General features: G+C 48.0%; 1 protein-coding gene across 4 annotated transcripts in view; it reads left to right on the forward strand.

Moving 5' to 3' along the window:
• The window catches only part of LOC139548896 (neurobeachin-like), a 354,477-nt gene that overhangs the window by 89,875 nt on the left and 238,079 nt on the right, over positions 1–26,523 (forward strand). For all 4 annotated transcript variants that reach the window (XM_071358831.1, XM_071358832.1, XM_071358833.1 and 1 more), the window contains exons 17-34: positions 244–336; positions 7,544–7,652; positions 7,980–8,061; positions 8,174–8,297; positions 8,901–9,093; positions 9,455–9,808; positions 10,009–10,317; positions 10,392–10,826; positions 11,094–11,311; positions 11,699–11,852; positions 13,259–13,439; positions 14,549–14,658; positions 16,513–16,578; positions 16,668–16,836; positions 17,662–17,774; positions 17,920–18,251; positions 21,393–21,544; positions 25,983–26,109. In XM_071358831.1, coding sequence (XP_071214932.1) covers positions 244–336; positions 7,544–7,652; positions 7,980–8,061; positions 8,174–8,297; positions 8,901–9,093; positions 9,455–9,808; positions 10,009–10,317; positions 10,392–10,826; positions 11,094–11,311; positions 11,699–11,852; positions 13,259–13,439; positions 14,549–14,658; positions 16,513–16,578; positions 16,668–16,836; positions 17,662–17,774; positions 17,920–18,251; positions 21,393–21,544; positions 25,983–26,109 — 3,321 coding nt within the window. The remainder of the gene's footprint in view (positions 1–243; positions 337–7,543; positions 7,653–7,979; positions 8,062–8,173; positions 8,298–8,900; positions 9,094–9,454; positions 9,809–10,008; positions 10,318–10,391; positions 10,827–11,093; positions 11,312–11,698; positions 11,853–13,258; positions 13,440–14,548; positions 14,659–16,512; positions 16,579–16,667; positions 16,837–17,661; positions 17,775–17,919; positions 18,252–21,392; positions 21,545–25,982; positions 26,110–26,523) is intronic.

The raw sequence follows: 26,523 nt of genomic DNA on the forward strand, positions 1-26,523 counted from the left end.
GAAATGGGATGGCTCTGTTTTGATCAGGAAACTCATTTAGTTGTCACGCCGACACGCAGACTCTCAAAACAGACAGGGAGGTCTTTCCCTGCACACCCAACTAGTTCAGTCTGGTTTCATTGTAACGGTCCAAGCACTCTATTCCCTTTATAGTGTATTACTTATGACCAGAGCTCATAGGGGACACAATCATTAACGGGGCCATGTTGAAATGTGATTCATATGTCTCCTGTCCTGTTCCAGGGTGATGTACAAGCTGTTGGCGTCTAAGACTGAGAGCATCAGAGTCCAGTCCCTCAAAGTCCTGGGATATTTCCTCAAACACCTGGGACATAAGTGAGTTATTATCCCTCCCTCAATGAAATACTGTCCCCAAGAGAGGTCTGGATCTATTAAAGACATTCTCTTCTCTTCTCCCCTTTACTCGTATCTTCCCTTCTCCCCTTTACTCTTCTCCCCTCTTCTCCCCTTTACTCTTCTCCCCTCTTCTCCCCTTTACTCTTATCCCCTCTTCTCCCCTTTACTCTTATCCCCTCTTTTCCCCTTTACTCTTCTCCCCTCTTCTCCTCTTTACTCTTATCCCCTCTTCTCCCCACTTCTCCCCTTTACTTTTATCCCCTCTTCTCACTTTACTCTTCTCCTCTCTTCTCCCCTCCCCTCTTCTAATTCCCTCTTCTCCCCTTTACTCTTCTCCCCTCTTCTTATTCCCTCTTCTCCCCTCCCCTCTTCTTATTCCCTCTTCCCCCTATTCTCCCCTCCCCTCTTCTCCCCTTTACTCTTCTCCCCTCTTCTTATCCCCTTTTCTCCCCCCACTTCTTATTCCCTTCTCCGCTCATTTCCCCTCCCCCCTTCTCCTCTTTACTCTTCTCCCCTCTTCTACCCTTTACTCTTATCCCCTCTTCTCCCCCTTTCTCCCCCCACTTCTTATTCCCTCTTCTCCCCTCTTCTCCCCCGACTTCTTATTCCCTCTTCTCCCCCGACTTCTTATTCCCTCTTCTCCCCTCTTCTCCCCTTTACTCTTATCCCCTCTTCTCCCCTTTACTCTTATCCCCTCTTCTCCCCTTTACTCTTATCCCCTCTTCTCCCCTTTACTCTTATCCCCTCTTCTCCCCTTTACTCTTATCCCCTCTTCCCCTCTCTTCTCCCCGTTACTCTTCTCCCCACTTCCATCTTCTCCCCTGCCTTCTTCTCCCTTCCCCCATTCTTATTCCCTCTTCTCCCTTCCCCCTTTCTTATTCCCTCTTCTCCCCTCCCCTCTTCTTATTCCCTCTTCTCCCCTCCCCTCTTCTCCTCTCTTCTCCCCTCCCCTCTTCTTATTCCCTCTTCTCTTCTCCCCTCTTCTTATTCCCTCTTCTCCCCTCTTCTCCCCTTTACTCTTATCCCCTCTTCTCCCTTTGCTCTTCTCCCCTCTTCTCCCCTCCCCTCTTCTCCCCTTTACTCTTCTCCCCTCTTCTTATTCCCTCTTCACCCCTTTTCTCCCCTCCCCTCTTCTTATTCCCTCTTCTCCCCTCCCCTCTTCTCCCCTCTTCTCCCTTTTTCTCCCCCACGTCTTATTCCCTCTTCTCCCCTCTTTTCCACTTTACTCTTATTCCCTCTTCTCCCTTTACTTTTCTCCCCTATTCTCTCTTTACTCTTCTCCCCTATTCTCCCCTCTTCTCCCCTCTTATCTCCTCTTCTTATCCCCTCTTCTTATCCCATCTTCTCCCCTTTTCTCTTCTCCCCTCTTCTTATTCCCTCTTCTCCCCTTTACTCTTCTCTTCTCCTCTCCCCTCTTCTCCCCTCCCCCGCTTCTCCCCTTTACTTTTCTCTCCTCTTCTTGTTCCCTCTTCTCCCCTCGTCTGCCCTTTACTCTTCTCCCCTCTTCTTATTCCCTCTTCGCCCCTTTTCTCCCCTACCCTCTTCTTATTCCCTCTTCTCCCCTCCCCTCTTCTCCCCTACTATTCTCCCCTCTTCTCCCCTCTTCTTATTCCCTCTTATTCCCTCTTCTCCCATTTACTCTTCTCCCCTCTTCTTATTCCCTCTTCTCCCCTCCCCTCTTCTCCCCTCTTCTCCTCTCCCCCTTCTCCCCTTTACCCTTCTCCCCTCTTCTTATCTCCTTTTCTCCCCCACTTCTTATTCCCTCTTCTTATCTCCTTTTCTCCCCCACTTCTTATTCCCTCTTCTCCCCTCTTTTCCCCTTTACCCTTATTCCCTCTACTCTCTCTTTACTCCCCGATTCTCCTCTCTTCTCCCCTCTTCTTATTCCCTCTTCTCCCCTCCCCTCTTCTCCCCTTTACTCTTTTCCCCTTTACTCTTCTCCCCTTTTCTTATTCCCTCTTCGCCCCTTTTCTCCCCTCCCCTCTTCTCCCCTTTACTCTTCTACCCTCTTCTTATCCCCTCTTCTCCCCTTTTCTCCCCCCACTTCTTATTCCCTTCTCCGCTCATTTCCCCTCCCCTCTTCTCCTCTTTACTCTTCTCCCCTCTTCTACCCTTTACTCTTATCCCCTCTTCTCCCCTTTACTCTTATCCCCTCTTCTCCCCTTTACTCTTATCCCCTCTTCTCCCCTTTACTCTTATCCCCTCTTCCCCTCTCTTCTCCCCGTTACTCTTCTCCCCACTTCCATCTTCTCCCCTGCCTTCTTCTCCCTTCCCCCATTCTTATTCCCTCTTCTCCCTTCCCCCTTTCTTATTCCCTCTTCTCCCCTCTTCTTATTCCCTCTTCTCCCCTCCCCTCTTCTCCTCTCTTCTCCCCTCCCCTCTTCTTATTCCCTCTTCTCTTCTCCCCTCTTCTTATTCCCTCTTCTCCCCTCTTCTCCCCTTTACTCTTATCCCCTCTTCTCCCTTTGCTCTTCTCCCCTCCCCTCTTCTCCCCTTTACTCTTCTCCCCTCTTCTTATTCCCTCTTCACCCCTTTTCTCCCCTCCCCTCTTCTTATTCCCTCTTCTCCCCTCCCCACTTCTCCCCTTTACTCTTATTCCCTCTTCTCTTCTCCCCTCCCCTCTTCTCCCCTCTTCTCCCTTTTTCTCCCCCACGTCTTATTCCCTCTTCTCCCCTCTTTTCCACTTTACTCTTATTCCCTCTTCTCCCTTTACTTTTCTCCCCTATTCTCTCTTTACTCTTCTCCCCTATTCTCCCCTCTTCTCCCCTCTTATCTCCTCTTCTTATCCCCTCTTCTTATCCCATCTTCTCCCCTTTTCTCTTCTCCCCTCTTCTTATTCCCTCTTCTCCCCTTTACTCTTCTCCTCTCCCCTCTTCTCTTCTCCCCTCCCCCGCTTCTCCCCTTTACTTTTCTCTCCTCTTCTTGTTCCCTCTTCTCCCCTCGTCTGCCCTTTACTCTTCTCCCCTCTTCTTATTCCCTCTTCGCCCCTTTTCTCCCCTACCCTCTTCTTATTCCCTCTTCTCCCCTCCCCTCTTCTCCCCTACTATTCTCCCCTCTTCTCCCCTCTTCTTATTCCCTCTTATTCCCTCTTCTCCCATTTACTCTTCTCCCCTCTTCTTATTCCCTCTTCTCCCCTCCCCTCTTCTCCCCTCTTCTCCTCTCCCCCTTCTCCCCTTTACCCTTCTCCCCTCTTCTTATCTCCTTTTCTCCCCCACTTCTTATTCCCTCTTCTTATCTCCTTTTCTCCCCCACTTCTTATTCCCTCTTCTCCCCTCTTTTCCCCTTTACCCTTATTCCCTCTACTCTCTCTTTACTCCCCGATTCTCCTCTCTTCTCCCCTCTTCTTATTCCCTCTTCTCCCCTCCCCTCTTCTCCCCTTTACTCTTTTCCCCTTTACTCTTCTCCCCTTTTCTTATTCCCTCTTCGCCCCTTTTCTCCCCTCCCCTCTTCTCCCCTTTACTCTTCTACCCTCTTCTTATCCCCTCTTCTCCCCTTTTCTCCCCCCACTTCTTATTCCCTTCTCCGCTCATTTCCCCTCCCCTCTTCTCCTCTTTACTCTTCTCCCCTCTTCTACCCTTTACTCTTATCCCCTCTTCTCCCCTTTACTCTTCTCCCCTCGTCTTATCCCTTCTTCTCCCCTCTCCTTATTCCCTCTTCTCCATTTACTTTTCTCTCCTCTTCTTATTCCCTCTTCTCTTCTCCCCTATTCTCCCCTCCCCTCTTCTCCCCTTTTCTCCCCTCCCCTCTTCTTCTCACCTCTTCTCCGCTCATTTCCCCTCCCCTCTTCTACCCTTTACGCTTATCCCCTCTTCTTATCCCCTCTTCTCCCCTTTACTCTTCTCCCCTCGTCTTCTCCCCTCTTCTCCCCTCCCCTCTTCTTATTCCCTCTTCTCCCCTCCCCTCTTTTCCCCTTTTCTCCCCCCATTTCTTATTCCCTCTTCTCCCCTCTTTTCCCCTTTACTCTTCTCCCCTATTCTCTCTTTACTCTTCTCCCCTCCCCTCTTCTTATTCCCTCTTATACCCTCTTCTCCCCTTTACTCTTCTCCCCTCTTCTTATTCCCTCTTCTCCCCTTTACTCTTCTCCCCTCTTCTTATTCCCTTTTCTCCCCTCCCCTCGTCTTATTCCCTCTTCTCCCCTCTTCTCCCCTTTACTCTTATCCCCTCTTCTCCACTTTACTCTTATCCCCTCTTCTCCCTTTACTCTTCTCCCCTATTCTCCCCTCTTCTTATTCCTTCTTCTCCTCTCCCCTCTTCTCCCCTTTACTATTCCCCCCTCTTCTTATTCCTTCTTCTCCCCTCCCCTCTTCTTATTCCCTCTTCTCCCCTCTTCTCCCTTTACTCTTCTCCCCTATTCTCCCCTCTTCTTATTACCTCTTCTCTTCTCCCCTTTACTTTTCTCCCCTCTTCTCCCCTTTACTCTTCTCCCCTCTTCTTATTCCTTCTTCTCCCATCTTCGCCCTCTTCTTATTACCTCTTCTCTTCTACCCTTTACTCTTCTCCCCTCTTCTCCCCTTTACCCTTCTCCCCTCTTCTTTTTCCCCTTTCTCCCCTTTTCTCTTCTCCCCTCTTCTCCCCTTTACTCTTCTCCGCCCCCCTCTTCTCCCCTCTTCTTATTCCCTTTTCGCCCCTTTTCTCCCCTCTTCTTATTCCCTCTTCTCCCCTCCCCTCTTCTCCCCTGTACTCTTCTACATTTACATACATTTACATTTAAGTCATTTAGCAGACGCTCTTATCCAGAGCGACTTACAAATTGGTGCATTCACCTTATGATATCCAGTGGAACAACCACTTTACAATAGTGCATCTAACTCTTTTAAGGGGGGGGGTTAGAAGGATTACTTTATCCTATCCTAGGTATTCCTTAAAGAGGTAGGGTTTCAGGTGTCTCCGGAAGGTGGTGATTGACTCCGCTGACCTGGCGTCGTGAGGGAGTTTGTTCCACCATTGGGGTGCCAGAGCAGCGAACAGTTTTGACTGGGCTGAGCGGGAACTGTACTTCCTCAGAGGTAGGGAGGCGAGCAGGCCAGAGGTGGATGAACGCAGTGCCCTTGTTTGGGTGTAGGGCCTGATCAGAGCCTGAAGGTACGGAGGTGCCGTTCCCCTCACAGCTCCGTAGGCAAGCACCATGGTCTTGTAGCGGATGCGAGCTTCAACTGGAAGCCAGTGGAGAGAGCGGAGGAGCGGGGTGACGTGAGAGAACTTGGGAAAGTTGAACACCAGACGGGCTGCGGCGTTCTGGATGAGTTGTAGGGGTTTAATGGCACAGGCAGGGAGCCCAGCCAACAGCGAGTTGCAGTAATCCAGACGGGAGATGACAAGTGCCTGGATTAGGACCTGCGCCGCTTCCTGCGTGAGGCAGGGTCGTACTCTGCGAATGTTGTAGAGCATGAACCTACAGGAACGGGTCACCGCCTTGATGTTAGTTGAGAACGACAGGGTGTTGTCCAGGATCACGCCAAGGTTCTTAGCACTCTGGGAGGAGGACACAATGGAGTTGTCAACCGTGATGGCGAGATCATGGAACGGGCAGTCCTTCCCCGGGAGGAAGAGCAGCTCCGTCTTGCCGAGGTTCAGCTTGAGGTGGTGATCCGTCATCCACACTGATATGTCTGCCAGACATGCAGAGATGCGATTCACCACCTGGTTATCAGAGGGGGGAAAGGAGAAGATTAATTGTGTGTCGTCTGCATAGCAATGATAGGAGAGACCATGTGAGGATATGACAGAGCCAAGTGACTTGGTGTATAGCGAGAATAGGAGAGGGCCTAGAACAGAGCCCTGGGGGACACCAGTGGTGAGAGCACGTGGTGCGGAGACAGATTCTCGCCACGCCACCTGTTAGGAGCGACCTGTCAGGTAGGACGCAATCCAAGCGTGGGCCGCGCCGGAGATGCCCAGCTCGGAGAGGGTGGAGAGGAGGATCTGATGGTTCACAGTATCAAAGGCAGCCGATAGGTCTAGAAGGATGAGAGCAGAGGAGAGAGAGTTAGCTTTAGCAGTGCGGAGCGCCTCCGTGACACAGAGAAGAGCAGTCTCAGTTGAATGACTAGTCTTGAAACCTGACTGATTTGGATCAAGAAGGTCATTCTGAGAGAGATAGCAGGAGAGCTGGCCAAGGACGGCACGTTCAAGAGTTTTGGAGAGAAAAGAAAGAAGGGATACTGGTCTGTAGTTGTTGACATCGGAGGGATCGAGTGTAGGTTTTTTCAGAAGGGGTGCAACTCTCGCTCTCTTGAAGACGGAAGGGACGTAGCCAGCGGTCAAGGATGAGTTGATGAGCGAGGTGAGGTAAGGGAGAAGGTCTCCGGAAATGGTCTGGAGAAGAGAGGAGGGGATAGGGTCAAGCGGGCAGGTTGTTGGGCGGCCGGCCGTCACAAGACGCGAGATTTCATCTGAACTCCATCTTCCTATTCCCTCTTCTCCCCTCCCTTCTTCTCCCCTTTACTCTTCTCCCTCTTCTCCCCTCCCCTCTTCTACCCTCTTCTCCCCTTTACGCTTCTCCCTCTTCTCCCCTCCCCTCTTCTACCCTCTTCTCCCCTTTACTCTTATCCCCTCTTCTCCCTTTACTCTTCTCCACTATTCTCCCCTTTACTCTTCTCCCCTCTTCTCATTCCCCCTTCTCCCCTCCCCTCTTCTCCCCTCTTTTCCCCTTTACTCCCCGCCCCCTTCTTATTCCCTTTTCTCCTCTTTTCTCCCCTCCCCTCTTCTTCTCCCCTCTTCTCCCCTTTACTCTTCTCCCCTTTACTCTTCTCCCCTTTACTATTCTCCCCTTTACTCTTTTCCCCTCTTCTTATCCCCTCTTCCCCCCTTTACTCTTCTCCCCTCTTCTTATTCCCTCTTCTCCCCTCCCCTCTTCTTATTCCCTCTTCTCCCCTTTACTCTTCTCCCCACTTCTCCCCTTTACTCTTCTCCCCTCTACTATTCTCCCCTCCCCTTTTCTCCCCTTTACTCTTATCCCCTCTTCTCCCCTTTACCCTTCTCCCCTTTACTCTTCTCCCCTCTACTCTTCTCTCCTTTACTCTTCTCCCCTTTACTATTCTCCCCTTTACTCTTCTCCCCTTTACTCTTCTCCCCTTCTTCTCCCCTTTTACTTTTCTCCCCTCTTCTCTTAAAATAACTATTGTATGAAGTGTAAAACTGTCACCCAGGGACTCCTAACACGGGTACTGTGTGTGTCTGTCCACAGAAGGAAGGTTGAGATCATGCACACACACAGTCTCTTCACTCTGCTGGGGGAGAGGCTGATGCTACACACTAATACTGTATCAGTGACCATCTACAACACGCTGTACGAGGTACATTCTTCTCTGTAACTTCTGTATAACCACACACACACACACACACACACACACACACACTTCTTCTTCAGGGATCCCTCGTAGTCGAGTTTGATTTCGGTGTGCGGTGTGGGTCTGGCTGGCCATGGGTCCGCAGATGGCTGAACAGGTCACGATCCTGTGACCTGCAGATCTCGTGGCAGTGAGGTCTGGGATGGTTATAGCTTCGTGCTGATAACCTCATTATCTCCGCTCCACTGTCCTGTTAGAAGCAGAGACTACCGTGCTGCATCCCAAATGACACCCTATTCCCTATTTAGTGATTGTCGGTGTTCTTCCCATCAGATCCTGACTGAGCAGGTGTGTACCCAGGTCGTCCACAAACCCCACCCTGAACCAGACTCTACAATCAAGATACAGAACCCCAGTAAGTCTGTCTGCTGTCTTACTGAATTTTATTGTAGTCAAGTCAAACTTTATTTAAAGTGCAGACTTAGCAAAGTTGTGTGTGTGTGTGTGTGTGTGTGTGTGTGTTCCAGTGATTCTTAAGGTAGTAGCGACTCTGTTGAAGAGCTCGTCCCCCAGTGTTGAGCTGATGGAGGTTCGACGTCTCTTCCTCTCAGACATGATCAAACTGTTCAGCAACAGCCGCGAAAACCGACGGTGAGGACAGACACACACACACACACACACACACACACACACACACACACACACACACACACACACACACACACACACACACACACACACACACACACACACACACACACACACACACACACACACACACACACACACACACACACAGTCATTCTCCAATTTACAGCTGTATAATGACTCTTCCTAGCAGTGACAGCACTGTTTGCATCCTGTTGTCAGTATCTTCAGGCGTCAATCATAAATCGTTCACGAGATATTGATGGTATAACGGATGGCTATCATCGCCAATCTACTCGCTATTGTTGTCTAACTACTGACTATATAACAAAGCATCAGATCACTTCACTAATTTACATAATAGAAGGTGATCAGAATGAACTGTGACTGTTTCACTGATAGAGTGGCTGGTGATCAAGTCACATTAGAACCGAGCAACGATCAGCGGGAGTACTTGAGAATATGCTGTTGGCCTACAGACCGACTTTAACTTAGACTACTGACTATGTAGCGATGGTCTCTCCTGCTGTTTGCTCTAGTGGTGAGAACTTTATTGATAATAGTCGTAACAGTATATATTATTCACGGTATATTATCTGTCTCTAGGTGTCTGCTGCAGTGTTCAGTATGGCAGGACTGGATGTTCAGTCTGGGCTATATCAACCCTAAAAACCCAGAGGAACAGAAGATGATGGAGATGGTCTATAGCCTTTTTAGGATCCTGCTCTACCATGCCATCAAGTATGAGTGGGGAGGTTGGAGGGTCTGGGTGGATACACTCTCCATCGCTCACTCCAAGGTAAGACTCAGCGGCTTGCTGCGTCCCAAATGGCACCCTATTCCCTATATAGTGCACAACTTTTGACCAGGGCCCTAGCGCAGTATGTAGGTAATAGGGCACCATTTGGGACGTAGATCATCAGCGGTGCCACCAGTCAGCTCTACGATAAAAGAGGGGAAACACTGCCCTCTGCTGTTGAGGAGGGAAACTGCACCAACAACACCTTGGATGACGAGTAGTTATTGATCATGTCTCTCCCTCTATATGGTAACCTATACGAGGCAAATATGGAGTACCTGGCTAAGATGAGCTTGATTATTAGTTATAGATGATTGATTATTGATGATGTCTGTTATACCGTTATACTGCTATACTGTAGGTAACGTACGAGGCCCATAAGGAGTACCTGGCTAAGATGTATGAGGACTACCAGCGTCAGGAGGAGGAGAACATTAAGAAGGGGAGGAAGGGTCTGGTCAGCACCATCTCAGGCCTGCAGGACCTCCAGGCCGGGGGCATCCAGGGGAACATGGAGATCAGAGAGGTAGACGACCACTCTCAGACACAGACCCCGGAGAGCGAGGCCGACTACCCCGAGACTCCTGGCCACCCCCGGGACATACTGTCGGAGGCGAAGACGGGGAAGGAGGGGGGGCTCGAGGGGACAGAGAGGACGGGGTCAGGGGTCAGAGTGGAGGTTCATGACCTGCTGGTGGACATCAAGGCTGAGAAGGTATGTTATGGTGTCTGTTTTCATAGTTTTACAACTGATTAATTTAGCAGATGCTCTTATCCAGAGCAACTTCCAGTCAGTCTATTCAACTACGTTTAGTTGGGGAAAAACACCACATATCACAGTTCTTGCAGGTAGACTCTTAAAATCAATCAGTCACTCAGTCATTCAGTCAGCTAATCAATCATCCCTCTCCCCAGGTGGAAGCCACGGAGGTGAAGCTGGAGGACATGGACCTGTCTCCAGAGCCGCTGGACGTGACAGTGGGTGTGGCTGGGGGTGTTGTCTCTGAGGACAGGGGCGGGGCGTTGGTCCAGGTGGACTCCCTATTGGACAACGTGTACTGTGCTGCTGTAGAGAAGCTGAGCAGCAGCGCCGCCAGCGGAGTAATGGTCCCCAACGCAACCGTCGGTGTAGCCCCCGACAACCACAACACCGGTCCCCTCATCACCCTCGCTGACGACGACAAGGACAGTCTCCCTAGCAACAGCAGCTTCCTGTTTGGCCAGGTTAGTTCATCTTTCTTTTCTTCTGCTTGTGTTTTGTTATGTGCAAGTTAACTAAACAGAACTGAACTCAACAGGAGGAGCCCCTGGTCCTGCCAAGTCCTGGTTCTAACCCCCACCCAGACTCCGAGCCTCCAGTCCCCCCGGCTCGCAGCCATGACCTGGGCCTACTGGCCCACATGACGGGCAGCTCTGAGCTGGGGATCATCGGCATGGTCAGTCCTGGTGGTCCAATCAACAGCATCCTGGAGGAGGAGAGGTTTACGCTCCAGACCACCCTGGGTGACGTCACCTCCATGTCCAGGGAAGAGGCCTGCTCCAAGGGGTCAGTGTTCACAGACACAGGGACTGGAGCTAGTGCTGGAGGGTCTGGGGTGTCGGAGGGGGGCGAGCCCTCGGCTGGTGTGAAAGGTAGTGGGGCGGATGCAGTCAGCAACACCTCAGACACAGAGAGGTCATACGACAGAAAGGACAAAGAGGTTAAGAAGATACAGACCACTGCTACTACACAGGTTAGTTAAATTACAAGACCTCCCTCCCTCTTATCCTCTGTTCCTCCTGTCTCCCACTTCCCTTTCTCCCTCCTCTCTCCTCCCTCCCCCCTGTTATTGAGTCTGATGAGAGGAGGAGGAGGAGGTGGAGAAGAGGGAGGACTAAAGGACTATTAATAGTGTCTCTTCTCTGCTGTTATGTAATAATTAATGTTTTATTTATACACTGCTTTAAACACTCTGAATTACAGTATTGTGGGTGTATGTGTGTCTGTGTGTGTGTGTCAGTCCCTCCACGGTCGTACGGCGGCCCAGTTAGAGCGTGCCCTGCGTGTGGACCTGGGCTTCAGAGGGATGCCCATGACAGAGGAGCAGCGGCGCCAGTTCAGCCCTGGCCCTCGCACCACCATGTTCCGCATCCCAGAGTTCAAATGGTCGCCCATGCACCAGCGCCTCCTCACCGACCTGCTGTTGGCCCTGGAGACAGACGTGCACGTCTGGAGGAGGTGAGGGGACCGAGACACTGAGGACACTGTCCCTAATCACACCCTAGTCCCTATGTAGTGCACTAGTTTGTATCAAAGCCCATTGCCTCTCTGTAGTGCACTTTTTTTGACCACTTAGGGCTACCAGATAGGACATGCAGTAGAATGTTACATTTGGGTCATTTAGCAGACGCTCTTATCCATAGTGACTTAGTCAGTGCATTCAACTAAGTTAGGTAAGACAACCACATATCCCATTCATTGAGAGTAAAACAAGAGTTACAGTAGATCCTGCAGCCAGGGTTTCTAACTAGCCTTACTGTGGCTGATTATTCACCACGTTTCCCTGAGCTGACCTAAAACCTGCCTTTAATCCAGTTCTCTCCTTCTCTCTCTGCCTCCCTGCAGCCATTCAACCAAATCTGTCATGGACTTTGTCAACAGCAATGAGAACATAATCTTTGTCCACAACACCATCCACCTCCTCTCTCAGATGGTAGACAACATCATCATCGCCTGTGGAGGGATCCTTCCTCTGCTCTCCGCTGCCACCTCTCCTTCTGTAAGTCATTCAGTCAGCCTCTCTGCCACCTCTCCTTCTGTAAGTCATTCAGTCAGCCTCTCTGCCACCTCTCCTTCTGTAAGTCATTCAGTCAGCCTCTCTGCCACCTCTCCTTCTGTAAGTCATTCAGTCAGCCTCTCTGCCACCTCTCCTTCTGTAAGTCACTCAGTCAGCCTCTCTGCCACCTCTCCTTCTGTAAGTCATTCAGTCATTGTCAGTCATTCAGTCAACCTCTCTGCCACCTCTCCTTCTGTAAGTCATTCAGTCATTGTCAGTCATTCAGTCAACCTCTCTGCCACCTCTCCTTCTGTAAGTCATTCAGTCATTGTCAGTCATTCAGTCAGCCTCTCTGCCACCTCTCCTTCTGTTAGTCAGTCAGCCAGTCAGTCAGTCAGTCAGCCTCTCTGCCATCTCTCCTTCTGTAAGTCATTCAGTCAGCCTCTCTGCCACCTCTCCTTCTGTAAGTCATTCAGTCAGCCTCTCTGCCACCTCTCCTTCTGTAAGTCATTCAGTCAGCCTCTCTGCCACCTCTCCTTCTGTAAGTCATTCAGTCAGCCTCTCTGCCACCTCTCCTTCTGTTAGTCAGTAAGCCAGTCAGTCAGTCAGTCAGTCAGCCTCTCTGTGGTGCCACACCACCATCTAGTGGTGGCTAGATAGAGCTGCATGTTTAGTTCTTAATTATTGATCAACTTCCAGGAAATAGGACTAGTTAATTGTCTTTATTGATCGTAGCCATTTTCATTTGCTCAGCTTCATTCTGCTATCTATTCAGCTAATGAGGATTTTACTTTGTCAGTTTAAGTTGGTGATTGTTTTCTCTGTGTGTTTTGTTTATGTGTTTCTATGTGCTTTAACTGCTGATTGTATCTGTTGATTTTATCATGTGTTGTTGTTTGTTTGTGTGCATGGCCAGAGTACCCAAGTTAGTTAGTTTTATTTTCTTTCATAACGTTTATTTTCTCAGATACAATGGAACCATTTCTATTTCTGGATCTGTCCCCGCTTCACCCCTCCCCTACCCCCTCCCCCTGACCCCTTTTCACCCTTCTCCTCCTCCTCTGTCCCCGCTTCACCCTTCTCCTCCTCCTCCTCCCCTGTCCCTGCTTCACCCTTCTCCTCCTCCCCCTCCCTTGTCCCCGCTTCACCCTTCTCCTCCTCCCCCTCCCCTGTCCCCGCTTCACCCCTTCTCCTCCTCCCCCTCCCCTGTCCCCGCTTCACCCCTTCTCCTCCTCCCCTGTCCCCGCTTCACCCTTCTCCTCCTCCCCTGTCCCCTCTTCACCCTTCTCCTCCTCCCTTGTCCCCGCTTCACCCTTCTCCTCCTCCCCTGGCCCCTCTTCATCCCACCTCCCCCTCCCTGTCCCCTCTTCACCCTTCTCCTCCCCTGTCCCCTGACCCCCTGTGAGCAGGCTGAGTTGGAGAACATCGAGGCGGTCCAGGGCATGTCTTCAGAGACGGCTGTTTCCTTCCTGTCCCGTCTCATGGCCATGGTGGACGTTCTGGTGTTTGCCAGCTCACTCAACTTCTCTGAGATAGAGGCTGAGAAGAACATGTCCTCTGGAGGCCTGATGAGACAGTGTCTACGACTGGGTGTGTGTGTGTGTGTGTGTGAGCGAGCGCGCGCTCTTGTCACATACATTAACTGTCATATTAGATGATGAATGAGGTCAGGAAATGCCGGGGCCAAAATCATTTCACGATCATTTCAGTAATTCTAGTAATCCATGAAGGGATCCGCCCCTTTTTTAAAAATGTTCGCCTAAAATGACATACACAAATCTAACTGACTGTAGCTCAGGCCCTGAAGCAAGGATATGCATAATCTTGATACCATTTGAAAGGAAACCCTTTGAAGTTTGTGGAAATGTGAAATGAATGTAACACAATAGATTTGGTAAAAGATAATACAAAGGAAAAAAAAACCGTTATTTTGTATTTCTTTTGTACCATCATCTTTGAAATGCAAGAGAAAGGCCATAATGTATTATTCCAGCCCAGGTGCAATTAATATTTTGGCCACTAGATGGCAGCAGTGTATGTGCACCGTTTTAGACTGATACAATGAACCATTGCATTTCTGTTCAAAATGTTGTATCGAGACTGCCTAAATATGACTCATTTGTTTATTAATAACTTTTCATGTTCAAAATTGTGCACTCTCCTCAAACAATAGCCTGGTATTCTTTCACTGTAATAGCTACTGTAAATTGGACAGTGCAGTTAGATTAACAAGAATTTAAGCTTTCTGCCAATATCAGATATGTCTATGTCCTGGTAAATGTTCTTGTTACTTACAACCTAATGCTAATCGCATTAGCCTACGTTACCTCAACTGTCCCGTGGAAGGGACACCGATCCCAAATTACTAGCTAATTCATTTTCTAAATGCACTGCAATTAGATAGTAAATGTGCTTTGGTGAGTCATGATTTTGATAAATGGTGTGTGTCTGCTGCAGTGGTTGGTACTTCAGTCAGGTAGGTTGTCTGTGTAAAGGCCAGACCTTTGAAGCTAGCTCTGAAGTCCACACTCACACACACACACACACTCTCTCTCTCATTATCATCATCTGTAGTGTGAAATTTGTCTGGCTGTTGATTTCACCATGACTCTGGCCTGGCAGCTTGGAACTAACAGTGATCATATCATTAATGAGTTTCAAGATGCAGCTTCTGATACCCTGTCTGTCTGTCCTGCCAGTGTGTTGTGTAGCAGTGAGGAACTGTCTGGACGTTAGACAGAGACGGAGGGACAGAGGGACCAACAGTAAGAGCCAGGACAACCTGTATGGTACAGCATCTGCCAACAAGGTATGTCCTCACTAAACTCATAATTTAAAAATACACATCAAGTTGGTAATAATGGTACTGTGGATGGTTGGCTGAGACACCGGACATACAGAACTACAGTTGAAATCGGAAGTTTACGTACACCTTAGCCAAATACATTTAAACTCAGTTGTTCACTATTCATGACCTTTAATCCTAGTAAAAATGTCCTGTTTTAGGTCAGTTAGGATCACCACTTCATTTTAAGAATGTGAAATGTCAGAATAATAGCAGAGAGAATGATTTATTTCAGCTTTTATTTCTTTCATCACATTAGTATTTAGTAGCATTACCTTTAGATTGTTTAACTTGGGTCAAACGTTTCAGGTAGCCTTCCACAAGCTTCCCACAATAAGTTGGGTGAATTTTGGCCCATTCCTCCTGACAGAGCTGGTGTAACTGAGTCAGGTTTGTAGGCCTCGCTTTTTCAGTTCTGCCCACAAATTTCCTTTAGGATTGAGGTCAGAGCTTTTTGATGGCCACTTTAATACCTAGACTTTGTTGTCCTTAAGCCATTTTTCCACATCTTTGGAAGTATGCTTGGGGTCATTGTCCATTTGGAAGACCCATTTGCGACCAAGCTTTAACTTCCTGACTGATGTCTTCAAATGTTGCTTCAATATATCCACATAATTTTTCTCCCTCATGATGCCATCTATTTTGTGAAGTGCACCAGTCCCTCCTGCAGCAAAGCACCCACACAACATGGTGCTGCCACCCCCATGCTTCACGGTTGGGATGGTGTTCTTCGGCTTGCAAGCCTCCCCATTCTTCCTCCAAACATAACGATGGTCATTATGGCCAAACAGTTCTAATTTTGTTTCATCGACCATAGGATATTTCTCCAAAAAGTATGATTTTTGTCCCCATGTGCAGTTGCAAACCGTAGTCTGGCTTTTTTATGGCGGTTTTGGAGCAGTGGCTTCTTCTTTGCTGTGCGGCCTTTCAGGTTATGTCGATATGGGACTCATTTTACTGTGGACATAGATACTTTGTGCCTGTTTCCTCCAGCATCTTCACAAGGTCCTTTGCTGTTGTTCTGGGATTGATTTGCACTTTTCGCACCAAAGTACGTTCATCTCTAGGAGACAGAATGTGTCTCCTTCCTGAGCGGTATGACGGCTGCGTGGTCCCATGGTGTTTATACTTGTGTACTATTGTTTGTACAGATGAACGTGGTACCTTCAGGCATTTGGAAATTGCTCCCAAGGATGAACCAGACTTGTGGAGGTCTACAATTCTTTTTCTGAGGTCTTGGCTGATTTCTTTTGATTTTCCCATGATGTCAAGCAAAGAGGCACGGAGTTTGAAGCTAGGCCTTGAAATACATCCACAGGTACACCTCCAATTGACTGAAATTATGTCAATTAGCCTATCAGAAGCTTCTAAAGCCATGACATAATTTTCTGGAATTTTCCAAGCTATTTAAAGGCACAGTCAACTTAGTGTATGTACATTTCTGACACACTGGAATTGAGATACAGTGAAATAATCTGTCTGTAAACAATTGTTGGAAAAATTACTTGTGTCATGCACAAAGAAGATGTCCTGACCGACTTGCCAAAACTATAGTTTGTTAACAAGAAATTTGTGGAGTGGTTGAAAAACTAGTTTTAAGGACTCCAACCTAAGTGTATGTAAACTTCTGACTTCAACTGTATAAGTGGGGGGTGTGTGGGAGATCATTAAGTGTGACACCCAATGTAATATGGATGCTATGCTAACGGCTAAGTAAACAGATTGTTACACAGCCACTAAGATGTCAGACTCCCTTAGTCTCCTCACTTTAGATCTCCTACACCCCAAAAAATTCTCAGTAACCTTTCTCCCATCCAGGACCCTGACAGACTTCTACAGGACGTCGACATCAACCGTCTGAGAGCTGTCGTGTTCCGGGATGTGGTGAATATGACTGTTTGTGTGTGCTGGTGCGTGTGTAACATGTTTGTGTGTGTGTGTGTTTGTGTAACATGCATATGTGTCCCCTCCAGGATGACAGTAAGCAGGCCCAGTTCTTGGCCCTAGCGGTGGTCTACTTCATCTCTGTCCTCATGGTGTCAAAGTACAGGGACATCCTGGAACCCCAAAGAGAGCCCAACAGGATGATCAGCCAATCAGCATGCAGAATTCGCCACGAGATCAACTCACCTACCAGCACAGGTGCTTACTTCTGATATCCAACTCCCTCCCCTAACCCCGCCTCTAACTCCTCCCATAACCCATCCTCTCAACTCTATTATTCATTCATGTGATCCACTAATTGCACTGTGCAGAATTAAACATGGGAACAGGGATGGAAGCGGAGAAGGGAAGCGGGAGCAGGATGGGAAGTGGGAGAGGGGAGGGGAAGTTGGGAGCGGGGTGGGGTGTATGAAAGTTGTACAGGCAGCCCTGGTCTCTGTGGTATGAACAGTAACATCCCATTGGACACACGCTGGGAGAGAGCAAGAGCGACATAAAGAGATGGAGAGAGAGTAAAAGAAAGCGAGAGAAACAGAGAATTGCTGAGGGTTTGGGGCATTGTGAGGCTAGTTCTATTTCCAGCCGTCTGTCGTGGTTCATTAGCCAGTACATCAGCCAGGAGGGTGGGATCAGAGAGGCTGCTGGGAAGGACACTTTGCCGCCCTCATAAGTAATATCACCAGGAAGAGAGTTTCCAGCCAACTGGCATGTGGCAGATGTCTGTCTATTTGAGATGGAAGTTAGAAGAGGATGAACTAGGAAGTTAGATGGGGAGAGAATAGGCTTGTTCAACTCCCGACTGGCTGATCTACGATTCCCCTTGCATCTTGAATGACTACTCATTATTATTTGCAGATTAGTCATTCAATCCCAATTAACCCACAATGCATCACATATTTGGCGTTCTGGAACATGATCAATGTGTGTGAGCCCACCCAGTGTGTGTGTGTGTGTGTGTGTGTGTGTGTGTGTGTGTGTGTGTGTGTGTGTGTGTGTGTGTGTGTGTGTGTGTGTGTGTTCCAGAGACCCCCCTGGCATACCCTGACCACAGTAAGGCGCCCCCCACCCCTGTAGAGGAGCTCCACATAGAGAGAGGCTGTCTGCCGCACACTGACTCTGGCATTGGAGAGGAACAGGTTGCTCATCTAGATACTAGACTGTGTTCTCTTTTCTCGCTCTATTAGAATGGATTGTAGTTGTATTATAATGTGTGTTCGTGCATAAACCCAGGAAGAGTACAGGTACAAGAGTACATAAGTAAACTACCCCCCCGCCCCACAGGTGACCAGTGTGTTAAATGGGGCAGACCTGGACCCTTCAGGACCTGGGCGAGTTGATGTCATGTCCTCCCTGCTCGGCAGCCTTTCCTCTGGGGAGAAGCATAGCCAAGAGTTCCTCTTGGAGCCGCCTGGCCTGGAGGTTCTAACGACCGCCTCCTCCATCTCCTCGATCAGCCAATCAAACATCAACGTCAGAGAGATTCTGAAGAGCCTAGTGGCTGGGCCTGTAGAGAGGGTGGAGCCTGGACCAGAGCCCCTCCCCTACCCTGATCCTGCCGTACAGAGAGAGACCCATCACCCCATGCTGCCCATGCAGTTCCACTCCTTTGACAGGTACACATGCACACACATACACACACAACCATGCAGTTCCACTCTTTGTACTGGAGGCCACTCTGTTATGCATATCTTATACATATTTGACAACTTGGGCTCAACAGGAACCTGTTGTGTTAGGGGTGGCAGGTAGCCTAGTGGTAGATCTTTTGGGTCAATAATGGAAAGGTTGCTGGTTTGAATACCCAAGCCGGCAAGGTGAAAAATCTGCCGATGTGCCCTTGAGCAAGGCACTTAACATTTACATTTTTGTCATTTAGCAGACACTCTTATCCAGAGCGACTTACAGGAGCAATTAGGGTTAAGTGCCTTGCTCAAGGACACAACGACATATTTTCACCTAGCCGGCTCAAGGATTCAAACCAGCAACCTTTTGGTTACTTGCCCTAATTTACTCCAGGGGTGCGGTACTGCTATGGCTGACCCTGTAAAACAACACATTTCACTGCACCTATGGTGAAAACACATTTATTTTAATAAGCAGTTGTGTGTAGATTAATGAGAAAAAAACTAAATGTAATGCATTTTAGAATAAGGCTGTAATGTAACAAAATGTGGAAAAAGTGAAGGTGTCTTAATGCTTTCTGAATGCACTGTATATGCTTCAAGAAAGAACTATAATGTGCATCGTTAGTCAAGCACGCTCAACATGCCACAGTTTATCCACTAAGTCCGTTTAGTTGTCAGGAGCAACATTCATGGTTTTACAGGAGCAAGCTAAACATCAGTCACATGTTAGACCTCTGGTACTGTTAGCTAAGCCCCCATGGGGAGGAGTGTGTGTGTTTACATTCCTGCAGTAGATAAGAACACAGTAATCTGTGTGCTGTCCCTGTGGTAACCTGCTGCTGACAGGAGGTCAGGGTTCACATCCCAGAATCCTTATCTTTTTGTCTGGTGAACGTTCTGAACGTTGAAGATAATTGAAGTAGATTTAGGACCAACAAACCCTGAACCATGTCAAAATAGGAAGACTGTCGGTGTGGCTGTCGGAAGGGCCTGTTTGGTGTGTGTGCCACCTGTGATGAAGGTAAAAATGGAGGATAGGTGAGATAAGGAGATGGAGGAGGGAGGAAAGGTAGAGATGGAGGAGGAGATGAAGGATCAGATGAAGGACTGCAGAGGTCCCCTAGGCCCTGATGACTGATTAAACAGAAGCGGCTTCCCATCTTACCCCTCCCCCCTCCCTCCCCACGCCCAAGCCTGTCTCCTCACCCTTCACAGCCCTAATATGCCCTGGCAGGCTGAAATGAGTTGCCAGACCTCTCTGTATTATTTTTGAAATGCTTTCACACACAGTGTCCAGGTCCCACATATACGACTCCTTCATGCTTTAATGTCATCCAGCCTCAATTTCTTGTGTCTAATTCTTCTCCACCTGCCAGCAGAATGAGCTTCTAGGCTGACTAGGCCTCAGAACGGCTGGGCTGTCAGGCCTGAGGCTGATAGGGACTGACAACATCAAAACAGAGCACAAAGAAAAGGCTCAGAGCGTTGAGAGGAGGGCTGGGGAGGGCTGAGTCCCCTGGTCTTTCTGGTTGATAGTCTCTCTGAGGTGGAGTTTTCAATTAGAGACTTCAATACCCAGGACTGGATGACCAGATGGGACCACTGCACGACTGATCTGAATACACCTTTAAATCTCCTTCTCTCCCTCCCTTTCTTTCTTTCTTTCTTTCTTTCTTTCTTTCTTTCTTTCTTTCTTTCTTTCTTTCTTTCTTTCTTTCTTTCTTTCTTTTACTTTCTCTCTCCCTCCCTCTCTCTCTCTGTAGTACAGCTCTCTCACAGTAACAGTAACACAGGGGGATGTTGTCTAGCGCTGAATGTATGATTACATTTATAATGAAGAACTGATTTAATCTGTTTGGTTTTAATTGAACAGACTATGTTAGGAAATTTAATCTTTTTAATCTATTTCCACAGCATATCTTTATGATAGAGGATGTATGTGTGTAGATAAGTGTGCGTGCGTGCGTGCGTGCGTGCGTGCGTGCGTGCGTGCGTGCGTGCGTGCGTGCGTGCGTGCGTGCGTCCTTACAGGATGTGTTCTGCGGTTCTCTTTCCTCTATAGTCATCTCCTCCTGTTCATTAATATTCCTCACTTTATTCACAGCAGCCCCTATTAAACACACCCATATTAATAAATGATGTCTTAGATCATCTTTGCATCTAATCAATTATTCATATAAAAGGTTCATATCAGACCGTAACCATGTCACACAGGGATAACTGCACACATTCTTATCTTAGCTTTTTCCATGTTTATTTTAAAAAGAGACAAATGTTGGAATTTGTGCTAATGTGATTGTTCATTCAACCTGTCAGTGTTTTTATTGTTTGTGTTCCTACTCCAATAAATGATTAGATAAATAACTAAATATGAACCAGGAATACCTTTTAGAAAATATATGAAATATATAACTGGTTTTCTCAGTGATGTGCTGCTGTCAATGAGGCCTCTGGTTTAGACCAAAGCAGCAGTACACAGATGTATTGAATAAATGATGCCGTCACCATCAGTACTCTTCACAGCAGATGCATATCTCAGATATTGAGATATGGACGTTTGTGTGTGTGTCATGCCGTTCATGAGAAGGGAATAAATAACTGTAGTATATCCCAGTGGTCTGAATGTATGCTCTGTGCTCTCTAAGTGGACCAGGGGAAGGTCACAAGTTTAGTCATCTAAAGACCCTGGCTCTGTCCCAAATAGCACCCCATTCCCTGTATAGTGCACTACTGTTGTACAGGGCTCTTATCAAAAGTAGTGCACTGTAAAGGGAATAGAGTGCCATTTGGGACGCACACCCTGCTGGCAGCATTTACTGCCTTCTTCCCTCGTGATGTGTTCTAGTGTCTATAAATATATAAGAGGAAATCAGAAGTGTCTTCACACAGAACAGTCTTCACACAGAACAGTCTTTTTCTATTTCCATGTACTGTATTTAATGTTTCTCTTAACTTAATGGGAGCATTACTGATGCTTGGTTCGGTCATTAGCTACACTTAGCTGCGCTGTGTGTGTGTTGTGTGTGTGTGTGTGTGTGTGTGTGTGTGTGTGTGTGTGTGTGTGTGTGTGTGTGTGTGTGTGTGTGTGTGTGTGTGTGTGTGTGTGTGTGTGACTCTCTCTCTGTATAGGAGTGTGGTGGTCCCAGTGAAGAAACCCCCACCAGGCAGTCTGACTGTGAACACGGTTGGACACACATCCTCCAGTAGCCTGGCAACAGGCTCCACCCCCAACATCTTTTCTGCAGCCTCCAACACCGCCAAGAGCATGATCAACACCACCGGTAGGCCTACACCCATGGGCCCTGGTCAAATGTGGGGAATAGGGTACAATTTGTGACTAAATCTTCTAGTACATCCCACATCAACCCCTATGCCCTAGTCCCACAGGCCTGGGCAACTCCAGTCCTCGGGGGTCTGATTGGTGTCACACTTTTGCTCCAGCTAACACCCGACTCCAATATCACCTAATCATGATCTTCAGTTAAAAATGCAATTAGTTTAAATCAGGTGTGTTTGCTAGGGATGGGGGGGAAGTGTGACACCAATCAGGCCCCCGAGGACTGGAGTTGCCCAGGCCTGCCCTAACACCTAGCCACTTGTGTATACTTGAAAGGAGTGGATAGGTATGAGTAATATTAGTGACAATTCCACCTAACCTACAATAGCTGAGTAACAGGAAGCTAGTACTACCATACCAATATTATTGCTTATACCTATCTGATCCTTTCTTGTCTATATGAGGTGCCTAGGGGCTAGTGAGTAAAGCGTAGGGGCTAGGTGTAGGGAGTAGGGTATAGGTGTAGGGGGTCAGGGCTAGGTGTAGGGGATTAGGAGTAAGGGATAGTGGTTGGTTTAAGATTCAGCCTGACATACAAGCCCTCAAAAAGGATGGTACACAGGGTCTCAGACCCAAGAGGTTACTAATAACACTCTACTAATGTGTTTGGCCGGTAATGTGGTTTATTTCCAGGGAACTGTTGCTCGTTGGAGTTCGTTAGTATTTAATTTGAGTAATTACTGCAGATCTTAATAACCCAGTGGGTCTGGAATGTGTCCTTTGATGCCGGTCCAGGAATAGGAGCAGAATCTGCATCCCTAATGGCTCCCTATGTAGTGCACTAGTTTTTACCAAGGCCCGTAGGGATCTGGTCAAAAGTGGTGCACTATATAAAGAATAGGGTGCTATTTGGGACATAACCCTATTTGTTTCTCGGCTGGATGACTGAGGTTTAATGGTGGAATGTGGAAACTCATACTGTGCACCAGAGGGCACTCTCTACTGTACTATCTCCTGACAGGGCCAGGCTTCCTATACTTAAGCAATAAGGTCAGAGGAGGTGTGGTCTGGGGCCAATATACCACGGCTACGGGCTGTTCTTACACACAACACAACGCAGAGTGCCTGGACACAGCCCCTTAGCCGTGGTATATTGGCCCCGAGGTGCCTTACTGCTATTATAAACTGGTTACCAACGTAATTAGAGCAGTAAAAATACATGTTTTGTAAAACCCATGGTATACGGTCGTATAGACCATGGCTGTCATCCAATCAGCATTCAGGGCTCGAACCACCCAGTTTATAAAGTGCTATGACCTGCTGTGTGGTGGTTATGCTGTATAAAGCAGAATAATACAACCGGGTCAGGTTGAAATGCATTCAATGACCTCTGAGAAATGGTATGTCTTGTTATTTTATTATCAGTTTCATTTGTTCAGACCAAATTAGTGTAGTGTAGTCAAAGTTGTAGTGTAGTGTGCTTCCAATGGGCCCTAAACAAAAGTAGTGCACTAAATAGGGAATAGGGTTCCATTTGACTGTCCTCTCCCCTTAGGCCCTGCTCCATGCTGTTGAGCGTAGGGTCCCAGGATGCAGCAGGCCTTCGAAAGAAGCCACTTTATACAGACACCATTAGAGCTGCAACACCTATTAAATGTCCCTATCCCCTCAGCAGGAATGTGACAGATGTGTCACTGTGCTTTCAGTTAAACCCAGTGGCTCTCCTCTCTCCCCTCCTCCCGCTTCTCTATCTTTTAGTTAAACCCAGTGGCTCTCCTCTCTCCCCTCCTCCCGCTTCTCTATCTTTTAGTTAAACCCAGTGGCTCTCCTCTCTCCCCTCCTCCCGCTTCTCTATCTTTTAGTTAAACCCAGTGGCTCTCCTCTCTCCCCTCCTCCCGCTTCTCTATCTTTTAGTTAAACCCAGAGGCTCTCCTCTCTCCCCTCCTCCCGCTTCTCTATCTTTTAGTTAAACCCAGTGGCTCTCCTCTCTCCCCTCCTCCCGCTTCTCTATCTTTTAGTTAAACCCAGTGGCTCTCCTCTCTCCCCTCCTCCCGCTTCTATCTCTTTCAGTTAAACCCAGTGGCTCTCCTCTCTCCCCTCCTCCCGCTTCTATCTCTTTTAGTTAAACCCAGTGGCTCTCCTCTCTCCCCTCCTCCCGCTTCTATCTCTTTCAGTTAAACCCAGTGGCTCTCCTCTCTCCCCTCCTCCCGCTTCTATCTCTTTCAGTTAAACCCAGGGGCTCTCCTCTCTCCCCTCCTCCCGCTTCTCTATCTTTTAGTTAAACCCAGTGGCTCTCCTCTCTCCCCTCCTCCCGCTTCTCTATCTTTTAGTTAAACCCAGTGGCTCTCCTCTCTCCCCTCCTCCCGCTTCTATCTCTTTCAGTTAAACCCAGGGGCTCTCCTCTCTCCCCTCCTCCCGCTTCTATCTCTTTCAGTTAAACCCAGGGGCTCTCCTCTCCTCCCGCTTCTCTCTCTTTCAGTTAAACCCAGGGGCTCTCCTCTCTCCCCTCCTCCCGCTTCTATCTCTTTCAGTTAAACCCAGGGGCTCTCCTCTCTCCCCTCCTCCCGCTTCTATCTCTTTCAGTTAAACCCAGGGGCTCTCCTCTCCTCCCGCTTCTATCTCTTTCAGTTAAACCCAGGGGCTCTCCTCTCTCCCCTCCTCCCGCTTCTATCTCTTTCAGTTAAACCCAGGGGCTCTCCTCTCCTCCCGCTTCTCTCTCTTTCAGTTAAACCCAGGGGCTCTCCTCTCTCCTCTCCTCCCGCTTCTATCTCTTTCAGTTAAACCCAGGGGCTCTCCTCTCTCCCCTCCTCCCGCTTCTATCTCTTTCAGTTAATCCCAGGGGCTCTCCTCTCCTCCCGCTTCTCTCTCTTTCAGTTAAACCCAGGGGCTCTCCTCTCTCCCCTCCTCCCGCTTCTCTCTCTTTCAGTTAAACCCAGGGGCTCTCCTCTCCTCCCGCTTCTCTCTCTTTCAGTTAAACCCAGGGGCTCTCCTCTCTCCCCTCCTCCCGCTTCTATCTCTTTCAGTTAATCCCAGGGGCTCTCCTCTCCTCCCGCTTCTCTCTCTTTCAGTTAAACCCAGGGGCTCTCCTCTCCTCCCGCTTCTCTCTCTTTCAGTTAAACCCAGGGGCTCTCCTCTCTCCTCTCCTCCCGCTTCTATCTCTTTCAGTTAAACCCAGGGGCTCTCCTCTCCTCCCGCTTCTCTCTCTTTCGTTCCCACTTTTCCATCTATAACCTTCTCTCCCTACCTTCCTCCCTCCCTCCCTCTGTCACCCCCCTCCCTCTTTCTCACTCTCTCTCTCCCCTTCCCCCATTCTCTCTCGCCCCCTCTTTCTCCCACTCTCTCTCTCTTTTTCTCTCTCCCTCCTTCTCTCCCTCCTTCCCTCAGACCCCATTATTTCACCAGGTCTGTTCTGTAGATGTTCTTTGTCAACGTGACCCATGAACTCAAGGACATACATGTGATACCTGGAATGATGATGGATGGAAAACGTCTTAATCGTATCCTATTAAACATGTAACCCAATATTTCAAAAGAAATGCCACAGATGTAGCTACAGTACAATGCACCGTGTTTGAACAACCATTATATTGAATTGGACATTAGACATTCATATACTTACAATGGTTCGAGGTGTCATTCTTATAGGTCGGCCCTGTAACTGAAACGGACCTTGGGTAGATAATATACAGCATAGGTGTATACTGTATATTTGTATATTTAAGCAATAAGGCCCAAGGGGGTGTGGTATATGGCCAATATACCACGGCTAAGAACTGTCCAAATGCACGACGCAATGCGGAGTGCCTGGACATAGCCCTTAGCCGTGGTATATTGGCAATATAATGTACCACAAACCCCCTAGGTGACTTATTGCTACTAAAAACTGGTTACCAATGTAATTAGAGCAGTAAAAATAAATGTTTTCTCATACCCGTGGTACACGGTCTGATATACCATGGTTGTCAGCCAATCAGCATTCAGGGCTCGAACCACCCAGTTTATAATTGGGTATATAATAGAGGTGTATACTGTATATTTCTATACTTGGGTATATAATATAGTTGTATAGTGTATGCTATACTGTATAGTTGTATACTGTATAATGGAGTTGTATACTGTGTATTTCTATTGTTGGTTATGTAATTGAGTTGTATACTGTACTGTATAGTTGTATTCTGTACTGTATAGTTGTATACTTGGGTATATAATATAGTTGTATACAGTACTTGGGTATATAATATAGTTTTATACAGTACTTGGGTATATAATATAGTTATATACTTGGGTATATAATATAGTTATATACTTGGGTATATAATATAGTTGTATACAGTACTTGGGTATATAATATAGTTATATACTTGGTTATATAATAAAGTTGTATACTTCTGCTCCCATACTTCCCCCAGTGTGACGTTGGTTGGTGTGTTTGTTCCCTGCAGGAGCTACAGACTCAGCCTCCTCTTCCTCCACCTCTTCCTCATCCTTCGTCAACGGCGCCACCAGTAAAAACCTGCCTGCTGTCCAGCCGGTGGCGCCCATGCCTGAAGACACAGTGGAGAACATGAGGTAGTGTCAGGGTGTGACAGTACTGTGTGTGTGTAGTAGGTAGATTATACATTTCAGTGCTACAGACATATTCCCCATATATCACCTGGAGCCACTGAACAGTGCATGTCTTTCTCTATCAGCATGTAACCACTGCCTGTGGTGTTGTGTGAATGGTAATTCAGAGAAATGTGTGTGTGTGTGTGTGTGTGTGTGTGTGTGTGTGTGTGTGTGTGTGTGTGTGTGTGTGTGTGTGTGTGTGTGTGTGTGTGTGTGTGTGTGTGTGTGTGTGTGTGTGTGTGTGTGTGTGCTGCTGTGACCTTAACTCTTAGTCCCCACCTCCTGTAATGGTTTGTGACAGACATCTCTAGTGCTGCAGAGAGCCTGAGTACTTCTCTCTCTGTCTCCCAGTCCCACAGCCACACACACACTCTC

The sequence above is a fragment of the Salvelinus alpinus genome, chromosome 22 (genome assembly GCF_045679555.1).
Source record: "Salvelinus alpinus chromosome 22, SLU_Salpinus.1, whole genome shotgun sequence".
Lineage (NCBI taxonomy): Eukaryota > Metazoa > Chordata > Actinopteri > Salmoniformes > Salmonidae > Salvelinus > Salvelinus alpinus.